The sequence below is a fragment of the Chenopodium quinoa genome, unplaced genomic scaffold, assembly GCF_001683475.1.
Source record: "Chenopodium quinoa cultivar QQ74 unplaced genomic scaffold, ASM168347v1, whole genome shotgun sequence".
Classification (NCBI taxonomy): Eukaryota; Viridiplantae; Streptophyta; class Magnoliopsida; order Caryophyllales; family Amaranthaceae; genus Chenopodium; species Chenopodium quinoa.
Window position 1 is genome coordinate 5,002,914 of NW_018744092.1, and position 15,674 is coordinate 5,018,587.

Sequence of the window (15,674 nt, forward strand, 5' to 3'; positions counted from 1 at the left end):
AAAGCGTGAAATCTAAATCTTAATTACCTGGTTCATCAACCGTATCCAAGCAGATGGCCATTGCACAAAACTACCTTTTGCTGCCCAAAGTGTAGTGAACTCATCCTCCTCCACGGGCACAGGTATTAAGATGTCCTCGAACCCGGCAACCACAGAATGGATCCCGACAGAATAATGCTCAGGCAGAAGAGGACGAAGATGGACCGTACCTTGTTCGGCCGGTTGTGCACTACCATAGGCAACAACATTCAAAGGTCCATCATATGATTCGCCCGGGTGAAGAAGTTCACAACGGGTCTCTTCCTGCACCAATTAGGAAGATACTTCATTTAAATATTCATAACTAAGTATCTTAGGTGTAATATAGGAGTTAATTCAAGCATTGAGCTAAAATCATGAAAAATGGGCAAGTTAGAACTCATTTTGCCCATTTTAAACCGTAAACACTTTAAATGAACCTAAAAATTGTGAAATTGCTTTTTTTATCTTGTTTCAAGCCATAAATATTCATAACTAAGTATCTTAGGTGCCAAAAAAAAAAAAAAAAAACAAAACGAGTGCAAAAAAAAAACAAAAACCGGGCGGGAAGGGCAGCGTGTGCACAGCGAGGAGGCTGCACAGCTGCTGCAGTGCAGCTGCAGCCTCCTCGCATGATTCCCAATGAGAAAGAGAAGGAGAAGGAGAAGGAGAAGGAGAAGAAAGAGAAGAAGGAGGAGGAGAATGAGGAGAAGAAGAAGGAGAAAGAGAAGGAGAAGGAGAAGAAAGAGAAGGAGGAGGAGGAGGAGGAGGAGGAGGAGGAGGAGAAGGAGAAGGAGAAGGAGAAAGAGAAGGAGGAGGAGAAGGAGAAGGAGAAAGAGAAGGAGGAGGAGAAGGAGAAGGAGAAGGAAGAGCAAACAACAACAACACATCACATCAACAAAGCAACACCAACAACACAACACAGCGAAGAAACACCATTTCACAGCCAACTTAACCATTTCACAACACAATCCAAAAACCAATATCATTATCCAAACAAGTAAGTAAAAAATCACCTGTAGAATAGGAAAGTCATGAGGTGTCGGAGTATCAAGCCCCCTTGAGTTCGCATGTGAAGGAGTACAAATCTGCAATAGTGTATTGATAGTGAAACATTAATTAGAACCGTACCCACGTAACTCAACATATCAAAACTTATAGAGTTGAATTCTAATCACGTACCTCCTCGCGTGCATTTATCTCCTGTTCTCCTTCTCTTCGTGGGTGGCTACTTGAGTTGGCCGATGTTGTCGAGGAAAAGGGCAAGGTTGGAAAATTCATTTGCTTCGCCCATGCATTGAACTCTTTGCGCATCTCATTGCGCACTTGTTCTTTAATTGATGCCACTGTGGCATCGAAGTTCTGTGGCGAGTTCACACTTGCTCGGGATCTTCCAGATTTGGTATATTCGGGATCCATTACCTTCTCCCATCCTAGCAAGCTCCCCCCAGCACCTAATACCCGTCCCGGATGGTAAGGCTTTCCCATAGCCAAGGTGAAGGGATCCTTCTCTACCGTCGGGACGAGCTCGCCTTCAACAAGCTCTCCAGTGTACTCAAGCTATAGCAAAAACAATATGGCAACATGAAGTAAGTGTTTATATAAAGTGATATACAGGCAAATGAATAAAGTAGTTCACTAGTTCATAGTTGCTTACTAGCTTATCTGTCATTTCTTTGGTTTCCGGAGCCTTGATGGACCATTTTCTGGTTTTCTTGTCCCGCAAATGCATAGAGCAAAAGAAATCCCCAGCACGACTCACCAAAGTACTGGTTGTGGAGTCAAATGGCGATGTGGAGGACCCTAGAAGCGCAGTGGGGTATACTCCTTCACTCACCCACGTATCCCTCCATTCATCATACGTCATTGCTCCCATATGATGGTGGTATTGCTTTTGCAATGCATTCCTGGAATTCTGCTCCCTCATTTCCTACATAAAAAGATATGTTAGTTTCATTACTAATAAAAAAGACGATAAATTACAACACAATTTTCATCAGAGTTCTTTAAACTTACAATTTCTTCTTTTTTACATTTTTGAAGAACGAAAGCTTCCCAATCATCCTTCGATATGCTAGGCCATATTTGCCAAGGGAGTTTCTCTTCATCGATGACATCATCATCACTGCCACCTCCTTTCTTGTTCTTTGGTTTCCTCACAAGTTTCTTTGTGATAAACCGACGAACTAAGTTACACTTGAAGCTTCTGAATCTTGCCGCAAGTAAGGATTCAAACACCCTTCACTTGGCGTACTCATTTGGAATGTTAAATAGACTCTGCAAGAACAAATAACAAACATTATTAGTTTGCCAATAACATAACAATAAATTGAAATTGTTTATAAATGATCACATAAAAAAACTTACCCTGGTATCATTCCAAAACGTGTCAATCAAGCCTGTAGGTACGTCGCTCATACGAAGCGTAATAGGGATTTTGCGCGCACAAATCCCAACTAACGCCATTTACCTGAGGGTTGCCCTACCCTGTCATACTCCAAGACCATAGGACCGACAGGTTTCTTGAAAGTTGTCGTCGGACCCCTCAGCTTTTTCTTCGCTGGTGCCTGCACCCCCCCTCCACTTTGATCCTCACGAAACGGCTTCATAATGGCATTATCGATTGGAGGCGCTTGCTCAGCTGCAATTTCAAACTCATCTATCATTCTCTCCAATACATCTTGCGCCTGATCTTCTGGCTCACCCAAATCAGGTTCCTTGTTCACATCATACAGCTGGTCCCCATCATTAGATGAATCATCATCATTAGATTCAACATCCTCAACTCGAACACAGTATTGATCGTCCGCCATTAGATGTTAAAACTTGTCATTACAAACATAACACGTTATTAGCTGCTGAATTGTAAGGTAAACTTATAATCATATATAAATTGCTAAATTATAATACAAATAAACATAGAAAATGGTGAAGCAAGTTACTTTATACATTTAAAAGAATATAAGAAAAATGGGCAAGTAATTCAACAATTTCATTCAGTTTCACCTAAAATGTGATTTTTTAATTCTTTCTACGCCTGCAATTCAAACTAACAGAAAATATACAGTACCTCAATCTAATATTCCTTCATCGTGGTCTGATCTCATGTAATTGGCTTGGTCGTCTATCTCATTTGGCACAACAGGTCTAGGAACAATGAAAGGTGCCGAGTCATCAAAGGCATCATATTCTTCCTCATCCTTGACATCTCCAACGCCAAGGATTCTTCTTTTGCCGGCTAGCACAATAGACCATTTTGAGTCGGCAGGGTCAGATACGTAAAACACCTGCTTAGCTTGAGATGCAAGGATGTATGGTTCCGCACTATCATTCAGGTTGCCAAGATCTACAAGAGTAAAGTCATCAAAGTTGACGTTACGCCTGATATTATCAACCCACTTACACCGAAAAAGAGCAATCGTGAAGTCACAATAATCAAGCTCCCATATTTCTTGAATTCGACCGTAGTATGACAACTCTGCATGGTGATCGAGGAAATGGTAAGCCAAGATATTCCCAGAGAACATGGTGATCGAGGAAATGATAAGCCAAGATGTTCCTTAAAATCGAAAAAAAGACATACATTCACCACCTAAGTGAGAGTAAACGTTCAAGAACAGTCCCAACCGGGGACTATTCAAGACTTTCTCCTAATGAGAAAGCCTTGAACGGGTATCTAGGCATATGATGATGCAAGCATTTCATATATTTATTGTTGTATTTAGTTTGTCATTATATAATACACAAGTCTAATAGCTAGCATGAAAAAACTTTTATTAAAACAATAATAAAGAGAAAGAAATATTTATAGCTTAGAGAAGTTTATAATTCATACCAATACAATGGATGTATTCTTTCTAACTTCCCACTTGAGCTAAATATGTAGTCTTCAAGCTAAACTTGAACTTCAATTCACATATGAATCTATAAAAACGCAAAAAGAAAAAACAAAACAAAAAACAAAAGTTAGTAAGTATGTATGAGAAATGGAAAACAAATACAAATAGGGGCATATGATTAAGGAATGAGATAGAAATGGTTGTATGACTAGCAAATCAAATCCTTTAAAAAAATGGTACAATGGTACTACCTTCTCCTAGTATGACTAGCAAATCAAATCCTTAAAAAAATTTCCTTCACTATTATTTCAACACAATGGCCACATTCTAAATGATAGCATAATTCCAAAATAAAAGAAAGCTTGTGACATTCTTAAATATCCAAGGTCTTCATGAACAAAAATACAAACAAGCCACCACATATTTTCCAAGTTGAAACGTACTTGAAACTGGCGCCTTAGACTAACCGTGACAAGAAGCTAGGTCGTTGTGGAGGGGGAGCAATGCACGTCTATTGACATACCCTAGATTACAATAACATTAAAATTACTAAATTGAAAACCAAATCCTCAAAAAACTCAAGAGTACGAAGGAATTCATCAATGGAGTAAGTGAAACCTAATTTGCTAGCTACTTACCTTGAAGCTGCTTCAATGGAGGAGAGATGGGTATGGAGTACGAAGGTCCAGTATCTGCTTCAATGGAGGTGAGAAAGCTCACACAGCCCTTCAATGGAGGTGAGAAAGCTCGCACAACCCTTCAATGGAGATGGAGGGAGAAGAGAAGAGGGATTGTGTGGGAGTTGAAGACAAAACGAATTGAAGGAATGAGGAAGAAAGACGTTGTCTTCAATGAAGAGGGGAGATGAGTTGATTGAAGAGGAGGGTAAATTGTCTTCAATGGAGGTACCTCGCACCAGACCACTTCAATGGAGGAACAAAGAGGAGGGAAAACGCAAGAAGAGGGAAAACGCAAGAGGAGGGAAAACGCAGAAGGTTTTTTTTTTTTTGCAATTGAATGAAGACGATGAACAGTGGAAGAGTAGGGAAAACCCGCAATTTTTTTTTAAATTTTGCAACGGTTAACCGTTGCCAAACCTTTACCTTTTATTATTATTTTTTTTTAAAACGCAGTTGGCGACGGTTAACCGTTGCCAATGTTAATCATTTTTTTTAAAAAAAAAAAAAAAAAATTGGCAACGGTTAACCGTTGCCAACTCTGATATTTAAAATGGCGCTCACTTAAGTTGGCAACGGTTTTCATGAACCATTGCCATAGGGGGGTTGCCTATTTCTTTTATTCTACTAGTGTTCCTTGACATTTTATCTCCATTGCCACGACATCTAATGACTCCTTACCGATATCGTTGACCTTAACCAATACAACTTGTATACTTAGTATACCTAGTATACCTTACGTTCCTAGGGAAGTAGTGATGTCTCGCTTTGGCATAGCCCATCACATACGCGCATTAGTTCGGTAAGTGTTGTTCTTGGAATGGCATATTTTAGCTCAATATTTTAGGGACCTAAGGTTTCTACGTTGGTTGATTTAAATGAACTCAATTAATCATCACAACATTTGAAATCCTAAACATGAATCTAACATATAATTCACATATATAAGTACAATTATATATAGAAAACATGAAATAAGATGCATTTGGCAACTAGCATGACCCCTTGAAATCTTCAAATCTTCAAGAGTCTTCATCTTGGCTCCTCTTCATGGAAACGCCGTCTTGAGACATCCCCGCCAAAATAAAATTACTAGCTACTACGACTAGGATTAATCTAAATATTAAGGTACAAAAATACGCAACGGTAGGCAGACCGTATTTAGATTTACAAAAATACATAACGGATCGCAGTCCATATTTACTATCCTAATCGGGCCTCACTAGTTGCCATTTTCACGAAACCTATGAAACAATATATATTTCATTCATGCATTCACTATATGTGAATGCCCCATGCATTTTACAACAAAAACAAGTAACAATGCATAACGCGCGCGAACTAGTAACTAACTTAGGTGGTTAATCCAATTAACGCACCTATTTAAAACTAGTCAAAGTTGTTTAACATTTTATGTGATTAAGACGCAATTAGTTCATGCAACTAACGAAGTTCCCACAAAATTTTGCATCCAACTTAATTAATCCAATTAATTAAGTCGGTTAACCCAAATTTTTGTCAAAAATAAAATTTTGCAAAAGTCGGAAAAACCGAGGCCTAGCCTCGTTAAAATAATTAAATAAAATTAAAATGGCAAAAATATTGCAAAACCCAATAGCCCAATTCAAGCAAAAAATCAACCCGCCCAAAATTCATGGGATGCGCACCATGGCTGCCTACTAGCGCTTGGGAGTTGCGGCTGCATGTGCTAGGCGCTGGCATGCTTGCCCAGCAACGCATGCCACGCTTGCTAGCACCAGTAGCTTGCTACGCATGCTAGCTGCTTGCTAGCGCTGGCAGACGAATGGCTGGCTTGCTGGGGCTTGTTGCCTCACTGCCCAACATCACGCACAAGCATGGCCAGCAGCCATCCACCACGCACCAATCACACAGCACCGCACACAAGACCAGCCACACAGAAGCAGCTGCATCTCGAGGTGGAGCACCCTTATGCGCACCTAAGGCAGCCACATGTGGGCTGCGTGAGCAGCTCGACCAGCCTTGGAGGCGCTTGGGTGTTTTTACCTTGATTTGCGTGCCTTTTCTCGGGATTTTAATCCCGTTATACGTGTGACATAAAATTAATTCTAAATTTATTTTACAATCAATTTAGGGCAAAAATGAAAATAAAACAAGTCCAACTTAATTAAATTCAATTTTAATGGTGCACAAGCCTAAATTATTCAAGAACCATACTTAAAACAATTTAGGTCTTTCTTCTTTTTTTTTTTTTTGACAAAAGCAAATTAGGTCTTTCTTTATGCTACAAAAATTGAAGGGCTACACTCATAATTAATTCAACAAATATAAATTAATAATGAGATTCTACAAAAGTAATGAGGTTGGAAAATAAACCCATTCATCCAGCGAAAATTTTACAACTTTAACTTGTGTATAAATGAAAAAATACCATCTTCCAATATAAAGATTAATCAAAATTCAATCACAAGTTTTGAATTTTAAGGACTTTAATCAACACAAAAATGATTAAATCCAAAATTTTTTCAACATGGAATTTAGAAATCAAAGTTCCAACCAATTAAACAATTAAAGATTGGATCTTTGAAATATTTGGGGCTTCAAAAAATTACAAGTTCACCATAAACATTCACACTTGAAGCAATTTATTTGCAACAATGTGAAAAATTCAAGTTTATGTGAAAAATGAACATACCAAATTAAGAACCAATTATGACTTCATAAACATGCTTAATGAGGTTTATAATTGCAGTAGATTAGGAATGCAACCATACATTTAATCTACCCTTAACATGCAATAATTAATCAAGGTTAAAAGATTTAAAAAATTTCGTCAAAAACGAAAAACCCCTCAAAAAACATGTTTTTGGGTGGATTTTGGCTTCTGGAAAACCCTTAGAGGATCATAAACGATTTAGAACATCGATTCCACCCAAAAATCACTATTTTTGAGTCAAAATCTGGGTTCGTCAGCCAAAATTAGAAAAAATGCGAGATTAAAACTAATTAAAACGAGCTTCTAATCCAATTCGAAAGCACAACCAGAAATTTAAATCCATTTTAAATCACCTTAATTAATTATTAGTTACAAAGATTAAAGTGAGCGCGGCTCCGATACCGTTGTTGGGTTTCGTAGAGTCCGACTCTACGCGGAAGAGAAACACGCCCAAGACCCCGCCCACTAATTAAGGCAACTAAGCATGTAATCACAAATTAAAGAACACTACAAGAAAAAGGCCAGATTCCGACGGACATCTTCCGATGGACACAAAATTCCGTCGGAAAGCCTAAAAATCCCTCGAAATTTATAGGCTTTCCGACGGAATATTTGGTCGGAAATCCGACGGAAATAAAATCCGTCGGAAGTATCCGACGGATTTTCCGTCGATACGTTGAATTTCCGACATAATTAAAATCTGTCGGAAATTTCCGACGGAATATTCCGTCGGAAGATTAAGTTTCTGACGGAATATCTTATTTTTTTTTAAAAAAAAAAAGAAAAAAAAAACCCTTACATATTTGCGGAATAAAAAAAAAAAAAAAAAAAAACTAAACCCTAAAAATTGGTTCCCCTCCCCCAACCCTATTCAATTCTCTTTCCTCTCCTCCTCTCTCTCCGCCTCTCTGCTTCTCTTTCTTTCTCCTCTCTTCTCTCTTCTTCTCTTTCTCTCTCCTCTCTTTTTCTCTTTCACCTTTCTTCGTTCTTTCCCCTTCTCTTTTTCTCATTCCTCTTCTCTTTCACCTCCTTCTCTCCTCTACTTTTCCCTTGTCTGACAACGACAACAACGACAACATTGTAGATCTAGTTTTTTTTTAAAACAATTATGATTATAATTGTTTTTTGATATAATTGTAATGTTAATTTTTATTAATTTCATATTAATTGTATATTTTATTTATTTTGTTCGATTTCAATTGTTTTTGTTTATTTTTTTCGGATCTTTGAATTTATTTGCGTTTTTTAGAATTTTGTTCGATTTTTTTTTTTGCGATTTCGATGGTTGTGGGTGGTGGTTGTTTTGGGCAGGTGGGGTGGGTGGGGGTTTTCTAGCCAGGTTGGGGTGATGTGGGTGGGGGTGGTCTGGGTGGGTGTGGGTTTTTCTAGCCAGGTTGGGGTGATGTGGGTGGGGGTGGTCTGGGTGGGTGTGGGTTTTTCTGGGCAGGTGGGTGTAGGGGTGGTCAGGGTGGGATGTGTGTGGGGGTGTTTCTGGGCAGGGAGGGTGGGTGTGGGTGGTTGTGGGTGGGGGGGGTTTCTGGGCAGGGTGTGGGTGGGTGTGGGTGGAGGTTGTTCTAGGTAGGGTGTGGGTGGGTGTGGGTGGGAGTTGTTCTGGGCAGGGTGGGGTGGGCGTGGGTGGGGGGGTTCCTGGGCTGGTGTTTGTGGGTGGTTGTGCGTGGGGGGGTTTCCTGGGCTGGTGGGTGTGGGTGTGGGTGGTTGTACGTAGGGGGGGTTTCCTGGGCTGGTGGGTGTGGGTGTGGGAGGTTGTGCGTGGGGGGGGGGTTCCTGGGCTGGTGGGTGTGGGTGGGGGTGGTCAGGGTGGGTGTGGGTGGGGGTTTTTCTGGGCAGGGTGGGGCTTTTTTTTTTTTAACATTTCCGACGGAAAATTCCGTTGGAATATACCGTTTCTGACGGAAAATTCCGTCGGAAACCTCTCCTACTCCGACGGAAATTTCCATCGGAACGTTGCGACGGATCAAAAAAAGCGATGACAGAAATAAATCCGTCGGAAATTTTTTCGGAATCAGCCTTCCGACGGAAATTCCATCGGAAAAGGTCGAATTTCCGACAAGGGCCACTGCGACAGACTTATTCCGACGGAATTCCGTCGGAAGGCTTGATTCCGACGGAATTTCCGATGATTCCGACGGATTTTTTCCGTCGGAATGAAGTTGTTTTCTTGTAGTGCAACAATTAAGAGAAAGAAGGAAAAGACATTCATACCCTTGGCTCGTGCTTCGCTCGAACCCGAGCTCTTACTTCAAAACTTGAACCCCGCAAATGCGAAGGTCTCCAACGGCTCGTACCTACGAACCCGACCCGAACGGTCTTAGTCCTGAAGGTTAGTCGAGACTTGACCAATAAAAACTAGAGTTTTACGAACTTAAGGTTTTCACACTTTTCTAAGGAGATGTCTTTTTAGTTCCACTCAAGTGTTCTTCCCAAATCCCAAAACTTGGGTATTAATAAGGAAATGAACCTTGATTTCCCATTCACAATCAATGTGGGAGATTTGTAATTTTTTCCCATTTTATTTTAATTAAAACGAAATAACATTGCAATTCAATCACCAAGTTATAAGTGGCCATAGGAGAAGAAGGAGAAGGTGAGGACCACCAAGGGAGGGGACCAACCCACCTTGCTCCCCCATTATTACCCTATGCAAATCAATTAAGTTGCTAGCCTGCTAACACAAATGGTTTCTTATGAGTAATTATGGGCTAATGTTTGCATCACAGCACTTAAACTTGACCAAAATTTCTAATTAATTATTAGAGAAAGAATATAGGTTTCACAGAATCTTCCTTGTTTCCCATTTTTTATTACCATTTTTTTATAGGTTTCAAGTACTAAATTTTGATTTTCTCGGAAGAAAAAAAAAATTACTTTTGATCAGTTGCTTACGTATGTACCCATTGCAAGAATTGTTCGATTGATTATTATATACTTCCATTCGAATTCTAAGTTAAATATGCACTATGTCTACTTCTTATTAGTTGCAACAAAAGAAATATTATTTGTGACACATAAAAAATTCTTTTGTTACGTACAATTAATAAAAAACAGAGGTGCTTTAAAAAAATAAAAAAATAAAAAAAATAAAAAAAGAAACAAAGGTAGTATATAGAGTTTGCATTGAAAATTGTGCGAAAAGTAAAATAGTGCGAAACAATCATAAAATACAAAAAAGATTATTTAATTATATGACAATACAACCAACAAACTAGGAACATAACCAATAAAAATGGTACAAACTACTTGAACAAAAAAAAAATTATAAGCAAAATGAACTGGGGTATATACAATAATACCCGTTATTACAACAATTCACGTACAATTATACAAATCAAATTACTTTAGTGTATATTTTACACCCACAATATAATGTATAGTAGTACTACCTCCTCCTTTTTTTAACGAGACAATAGTTCTATTATACATTTCAATTTCAACCTTCAAGTATATATTTTAATATAATAACCAACTTTCATTAGTTTAATCCCAAGTGATTAATTAATCAATTAATGTTAATTAATTAAGTGGAGCACTTTGAAGCACAATGGTTTCAACAGTAAGACCAGGACCAAAACCAAACAACACACCCCATTCCAAGCCTTCTCCGGTAGTCGATTTGCCCTCCTTGGACGACTTATTCCTCATCTCTTCCAATATGAACAACACACTCGCACCCCACATGTTCCCATACTCGCTTAGGACGTGCCTAGTAGTACTCAGTTTGCCCGCCTCGAGATCGAGTTCAGTTTCAATCTGGTCCAATATAGCTGGACCTCCAGGGTGAGGGATCCAAAATAAGGAGTTCCAATCTTTGACACCAATTCTTTCAAAAGATTCTATCAACAAACTTTCGATGTTTTTGGATATAAGTTTAGGTACGTCAGGAGCAATGTCCCCGACCATACCCTCTTCCCTTAGACGGGCTTGTATGGTCCCGTCTGTACCGGGAATTGTGGTCTGGTCGGCTGACACAAGCCGAAAAATAGGTTTTTCAAGAGGCTCGTCAGGATCAGCACCAACGATCAATGCCGCAGCACCATCCGCGAATAAGGTGTGCGGCAAAAGATTAGTGTCATCGGGAGCATGGTAAAATATAACAGTACTCAACTCCGCGCATACAACCAACACACGTGCTCCGCGTTCGTTTTCAGCCATGGCCTTGGCTATACGAAGGAGCGTGCCGCCAGAGTGGCAGCCACCCTGGCGGAGAACAAAGCGCTTGACGGAAGGCGAAAGGCCGAGAAGCATGGCGAGGTATTGGTCAGCAGCGGGGGTATCGCAGAAAGTGTTGGTGCCAAAGATAAGGTGAGTGATCTTAGACGTGGGTTGGCCCCACTCGGCGATGGCCTTATCGGCGGCTTCTTTGCCGAGTTTTGGGACTTCGGTGGCGAGGATAGCTTGACGGGCTGATAAGGAAGATGCCTTGCGATCGCACATTTGTGGGTGTTCTTTCAGGATCTCTTCGGTTACGTGCAAGTAACGTTTCCTAATCATTGATTTGTCGCCTGCGAATATATAGAAACACGAGATATAATTAGTCATGTACAAATTTTACCAAAATCCAAAAGGTCAAATTTACTATCCAATCATTGTTTTATCATCCGCAATTATTAGTGAACAAAATTCAAGCTAGTCATATCATATTTCAATTCCCAAATGTGACCTAAATTTGTTTCAAGCTAGTCATATCATAGGTCAATGGGGTTCCAAAACTGTGGGAATTGGGTACATGCTCAACAAATCATATACAATGCGTATACCCACTTTTAATCACAAAATTTATCCTATCTAAATACTTTTTTTTTTTATTTAAGCATTAAAAAAATACATTATTTTTTATTACTTTTCATGAAAAATAAGATATTCCAACTATTTTATGTAGTACATTTATTTATTTAACTTTAATCAGTAACACACTCGTACATTTATTTTTATTATTTCTAAAATAATTTTACTAGAGTCTAGACATTTTCATAATTTCATTTAGCAAAAAAAAGCCCTGTTCACTTCATCTTAAAATATTCAGTAAAAATAATTACACTTTAGTAAAAAAAAATCTGACTTATTAGTCTATATGTCATATTAAACCTTATCCTTTATGACTTCGAGATCTTAGGATTATATACAACCCAACTACAGAACTAACTTAGAACGAAGTAGTGTTTTCACTATATATCCTTCCCATTCATTGTTTGCTTCCAAAAGACCTGACCTACTTAATTAAGTTCAGTTAGATCATTCACATTATCTATAAATTATTAAATTAAACAAGCAACAATATAGAGTATAAAAGAATAAAAATAAAGCAAAGGGCATACACATGCGCTGGTACTTGCTCTTGAGACGGGTTAAATGTTGGCTATTAGTACTACGAAAGTAGTACTCAGGATAGTCAGCCTGAATAAATTCATTTGGTGGATTGGCAGTGCCCATTGCCAAGATTGTGGCTGGACCAACTGCTTTTGGAGCCATAGGAATTTCATACATAGAACCCATTCTCTTAGGTTATATTGAAGTTAGGATATAATTAAGAAATTTGATTAACTTTAGAAAGCTGATGACTTCAAGTTAAGACAATCGAGCCTTTATATAGTAGAAATTTATTGTGTGATACATATATTAAAAAAATTAAATTTGATGTCATATTTTGTCCCACGCACGCAAGTCATTATTTTATGTGGTTTTTGGTTGGTAGAGCCTTTGACTCAATTTTATGATTTCGTTGACCCAATCGACCAATCCCTATATTTCATAATATTTGTTTTGTGATTTGGTAATATGAGTAACGATTGGAGAATTGTCTGGAGTTGGTAGAGTTTCTATTATTCTAATTTGGGACTTGCACAACTAGGATACGTGCGTTAACTATTCTAGTGATAGTTCAAGGAAACTCATTTTAATGGTATCGCTTTAAGGTATAAAAGTTATAACAAATATAAATCTTTGTTGTAATAAATGTTACGTATCTTTGATAATATGGTAGAGAGGTATTTATAATTAAGAGCTTGGGTATGATATAACCTATGTATGAGATCTTATCTAATAATAGGCCAAAAGTAGTACATTGGACAATTATGTCTCCAATGCAAATAAGGTTAGCGTCCGAAAAGGCCTGATCATGTCGGAATGCTAGAAATGTGACATACTATTATTCAATATATATAATATCACGTCCAATTTGTAAATACTGTCTTTGTTTTTATTTAGTTGCAACAATTTTATTCGTTGCACCGTACTATTTACATGGTTTAATTTTCTACATATCTTTAGTGTTTTACACTTAAAGAAAAACATAGTCATATGAGATCTTGTTAGATTCGTCATTGATAATAAATTAAACTAAAGATAATAATGGTTAGTATGCAGAAATAATTGTGCATTGACACGCGAGCATGAAAAGTAGATCGAAATGTTGAAACTAAATTAAAACATAGTTTGGAGTCGTACTTATTATGGTTCATTTAAGACGATTTCAAGATCATACGTACGAATTATAACTTAAACCCTCCATTATTGCTTAATATAGGTACTTGTTGCAACGAACAAACTCAACTTACTTCCATTTTTAACATTTGTCGGTAAATAATTTCAACCATAAAATCATAAATAAGTAAATAGCATATTATATTATAAATTAAGATTAAGACAAACTTAATAAAATCTCGCTGTATATTATGTTACTAGAGAGAGTAGGGAAGGGTGAGGGCCCCATGTAATGTGGATTTACCTACTTCCCTCCCTCTCTCAGTTCGTTAACAAACCGTTTTCTATTTTACCAAATTTGTATTCTTATCAATTTGACAAAAAATTAAAGAACTTAAATTTTTTGTATGTAGAAGTAGTAATGCATGCGTGTAGTTATCAACTAGTTAATAGACTTGCTGTAACAATTTGTAAAAGAAATTATCAAATCTCATCTACCAATGAACATTTAATGATGCTTCTAAAAGTTAATTAAAAAAACATCTTAGTTAATTAGTTCGATTGTTCTGTCTTTTTCTTTTTTATTTTTAAAAATGACACCAAATAAAATCATCTGAAACTGAAGAGATATAGAAGGATGAAGCTGCTTGCATGGAGGCAAAAGTCAGTCGTAGAAGGTGAGAAGTCACACATTGATTCTCACGGATGATAACGACTCACATGATGATGAAAATTGAAGGGGACTTCAATTTCAATTGAAGCCTTGAAGGAGTCATCGACTAAGGGTTTGTTTAGTTCACCTTATTTTTGCTAATGTGATCTGATTGTCAGATTTGACCAAACTTTAACCTTATGTGTACGTTAATCTATTAAAAAAAATACATCAAATGGAGTCTTGTTAGATTCGTATTAATGTGTATTTTATTAATATGTAATTTTAATAATTTTTTTCGTTACGTAATTAAAGATATTTAGTGATAAAAAAAACCAGCCGCATATAAAACGATGATCTGATCTGAACATATTTTACTAATCTGATCTAATATGAATTTATTTTTTTCTTTCTGATCTGAACTTATTTTTTCTGAAATAAGTAAAAACAAGTTGAACTAAACAAAGCCTAAGATGAATATTGTATTATGGCTAGTAATATTGATTCGAGTTGACGGTTTGGTTTCGGATTTGGTTGAATAGCTTGAAGTTAAAGATAAGTCAGTGGAGGATTTAGGAATTTAAATATGGATGTACGAAATTATGCTTAATAAAAAAAAATACTAAGTAATATGTGGGGTATAATTTTTTTTTTCCCAACTAAAATTTATGTTATTAATTCATTTCACTATTGTATAAAAAAAATTCTTAAGCTGATGGTTGAAGTCCATATATGATCGATTTATATACTCTATCACACCGTCACGCCCTCTCATATGAGAGCCTTTTAATGTATCATACATTTTGTATGTATTACTATACTTAGAGGTGTTTGATTTGCGAAGCATTAATATTGAATGAAAACAGGAATTAAACCATAATGGTTTAGGCTTGAAAGTTGATTCTTAATACCATATATTTGGCTTAAATCTATAAAAATAAATAAATTAATAAAATTATTTTTTTAGTTATTTGATAAGAGTACGTACATGATATATAATAATGAAACTCCCTCTGTCCCTAGAATTTTTTATATACAACGGCCCTGTTGCAAGGTATACCCAACTCAATCAAAGTTAGTTTTTGTTTTTATTTTGATGATTAAATAATCAATAATCATCCAAGTGAGTAAAAACTACCCTTAAGTGTACCATACACCCGGATGTATATAAGAATCTCTCCTCCGTCCCTAAATATAGTCTCCGTTTGACTTTTCACAATCTCCAAGACGTATCTTAAAATGTTTATATTTCTATTTTCATACGCGTAAATTATAAAATCTTGATATATATTAATAAAATATACAATGTGACGAATCCAACAAGATCCCACATGAACATATAATCTCTTACAAAA

At 37.1% G+C, this 15,674-nt stretch overlaps 1 protein-coding gene across 1 annotated transcript; it reads right to left on the reverse strand.

The window, feature by feature from the left end:
• Nucleotides 1–10,406: 10,406 nt before the first annotated feature.
• LOC110691992 (chalcone synthase 3-like) lies at nucleotides 10,407–12,740 on the reverse strand. Its single transcript, XM_021868977.1, has 2 exons — nucleotides 12,563–12,740; nucleotides 10,407–11,749 (listed from the first exon to the last, which is right to left on the reverse strand). Exons 1-2 carry the CDS (start codon nucleotides 12,738–12,740, stop codon nucleotides 10,761–10,763), a joined length of 1,167 nt encoding a protein of 388 aa, XP_021724669.1. The 3' UTR covers nucleotides 10,407–10,760.
• Between the last annotated feature and the right edge of the window lie 2,934 nt (nucleotides 12,741–15,674).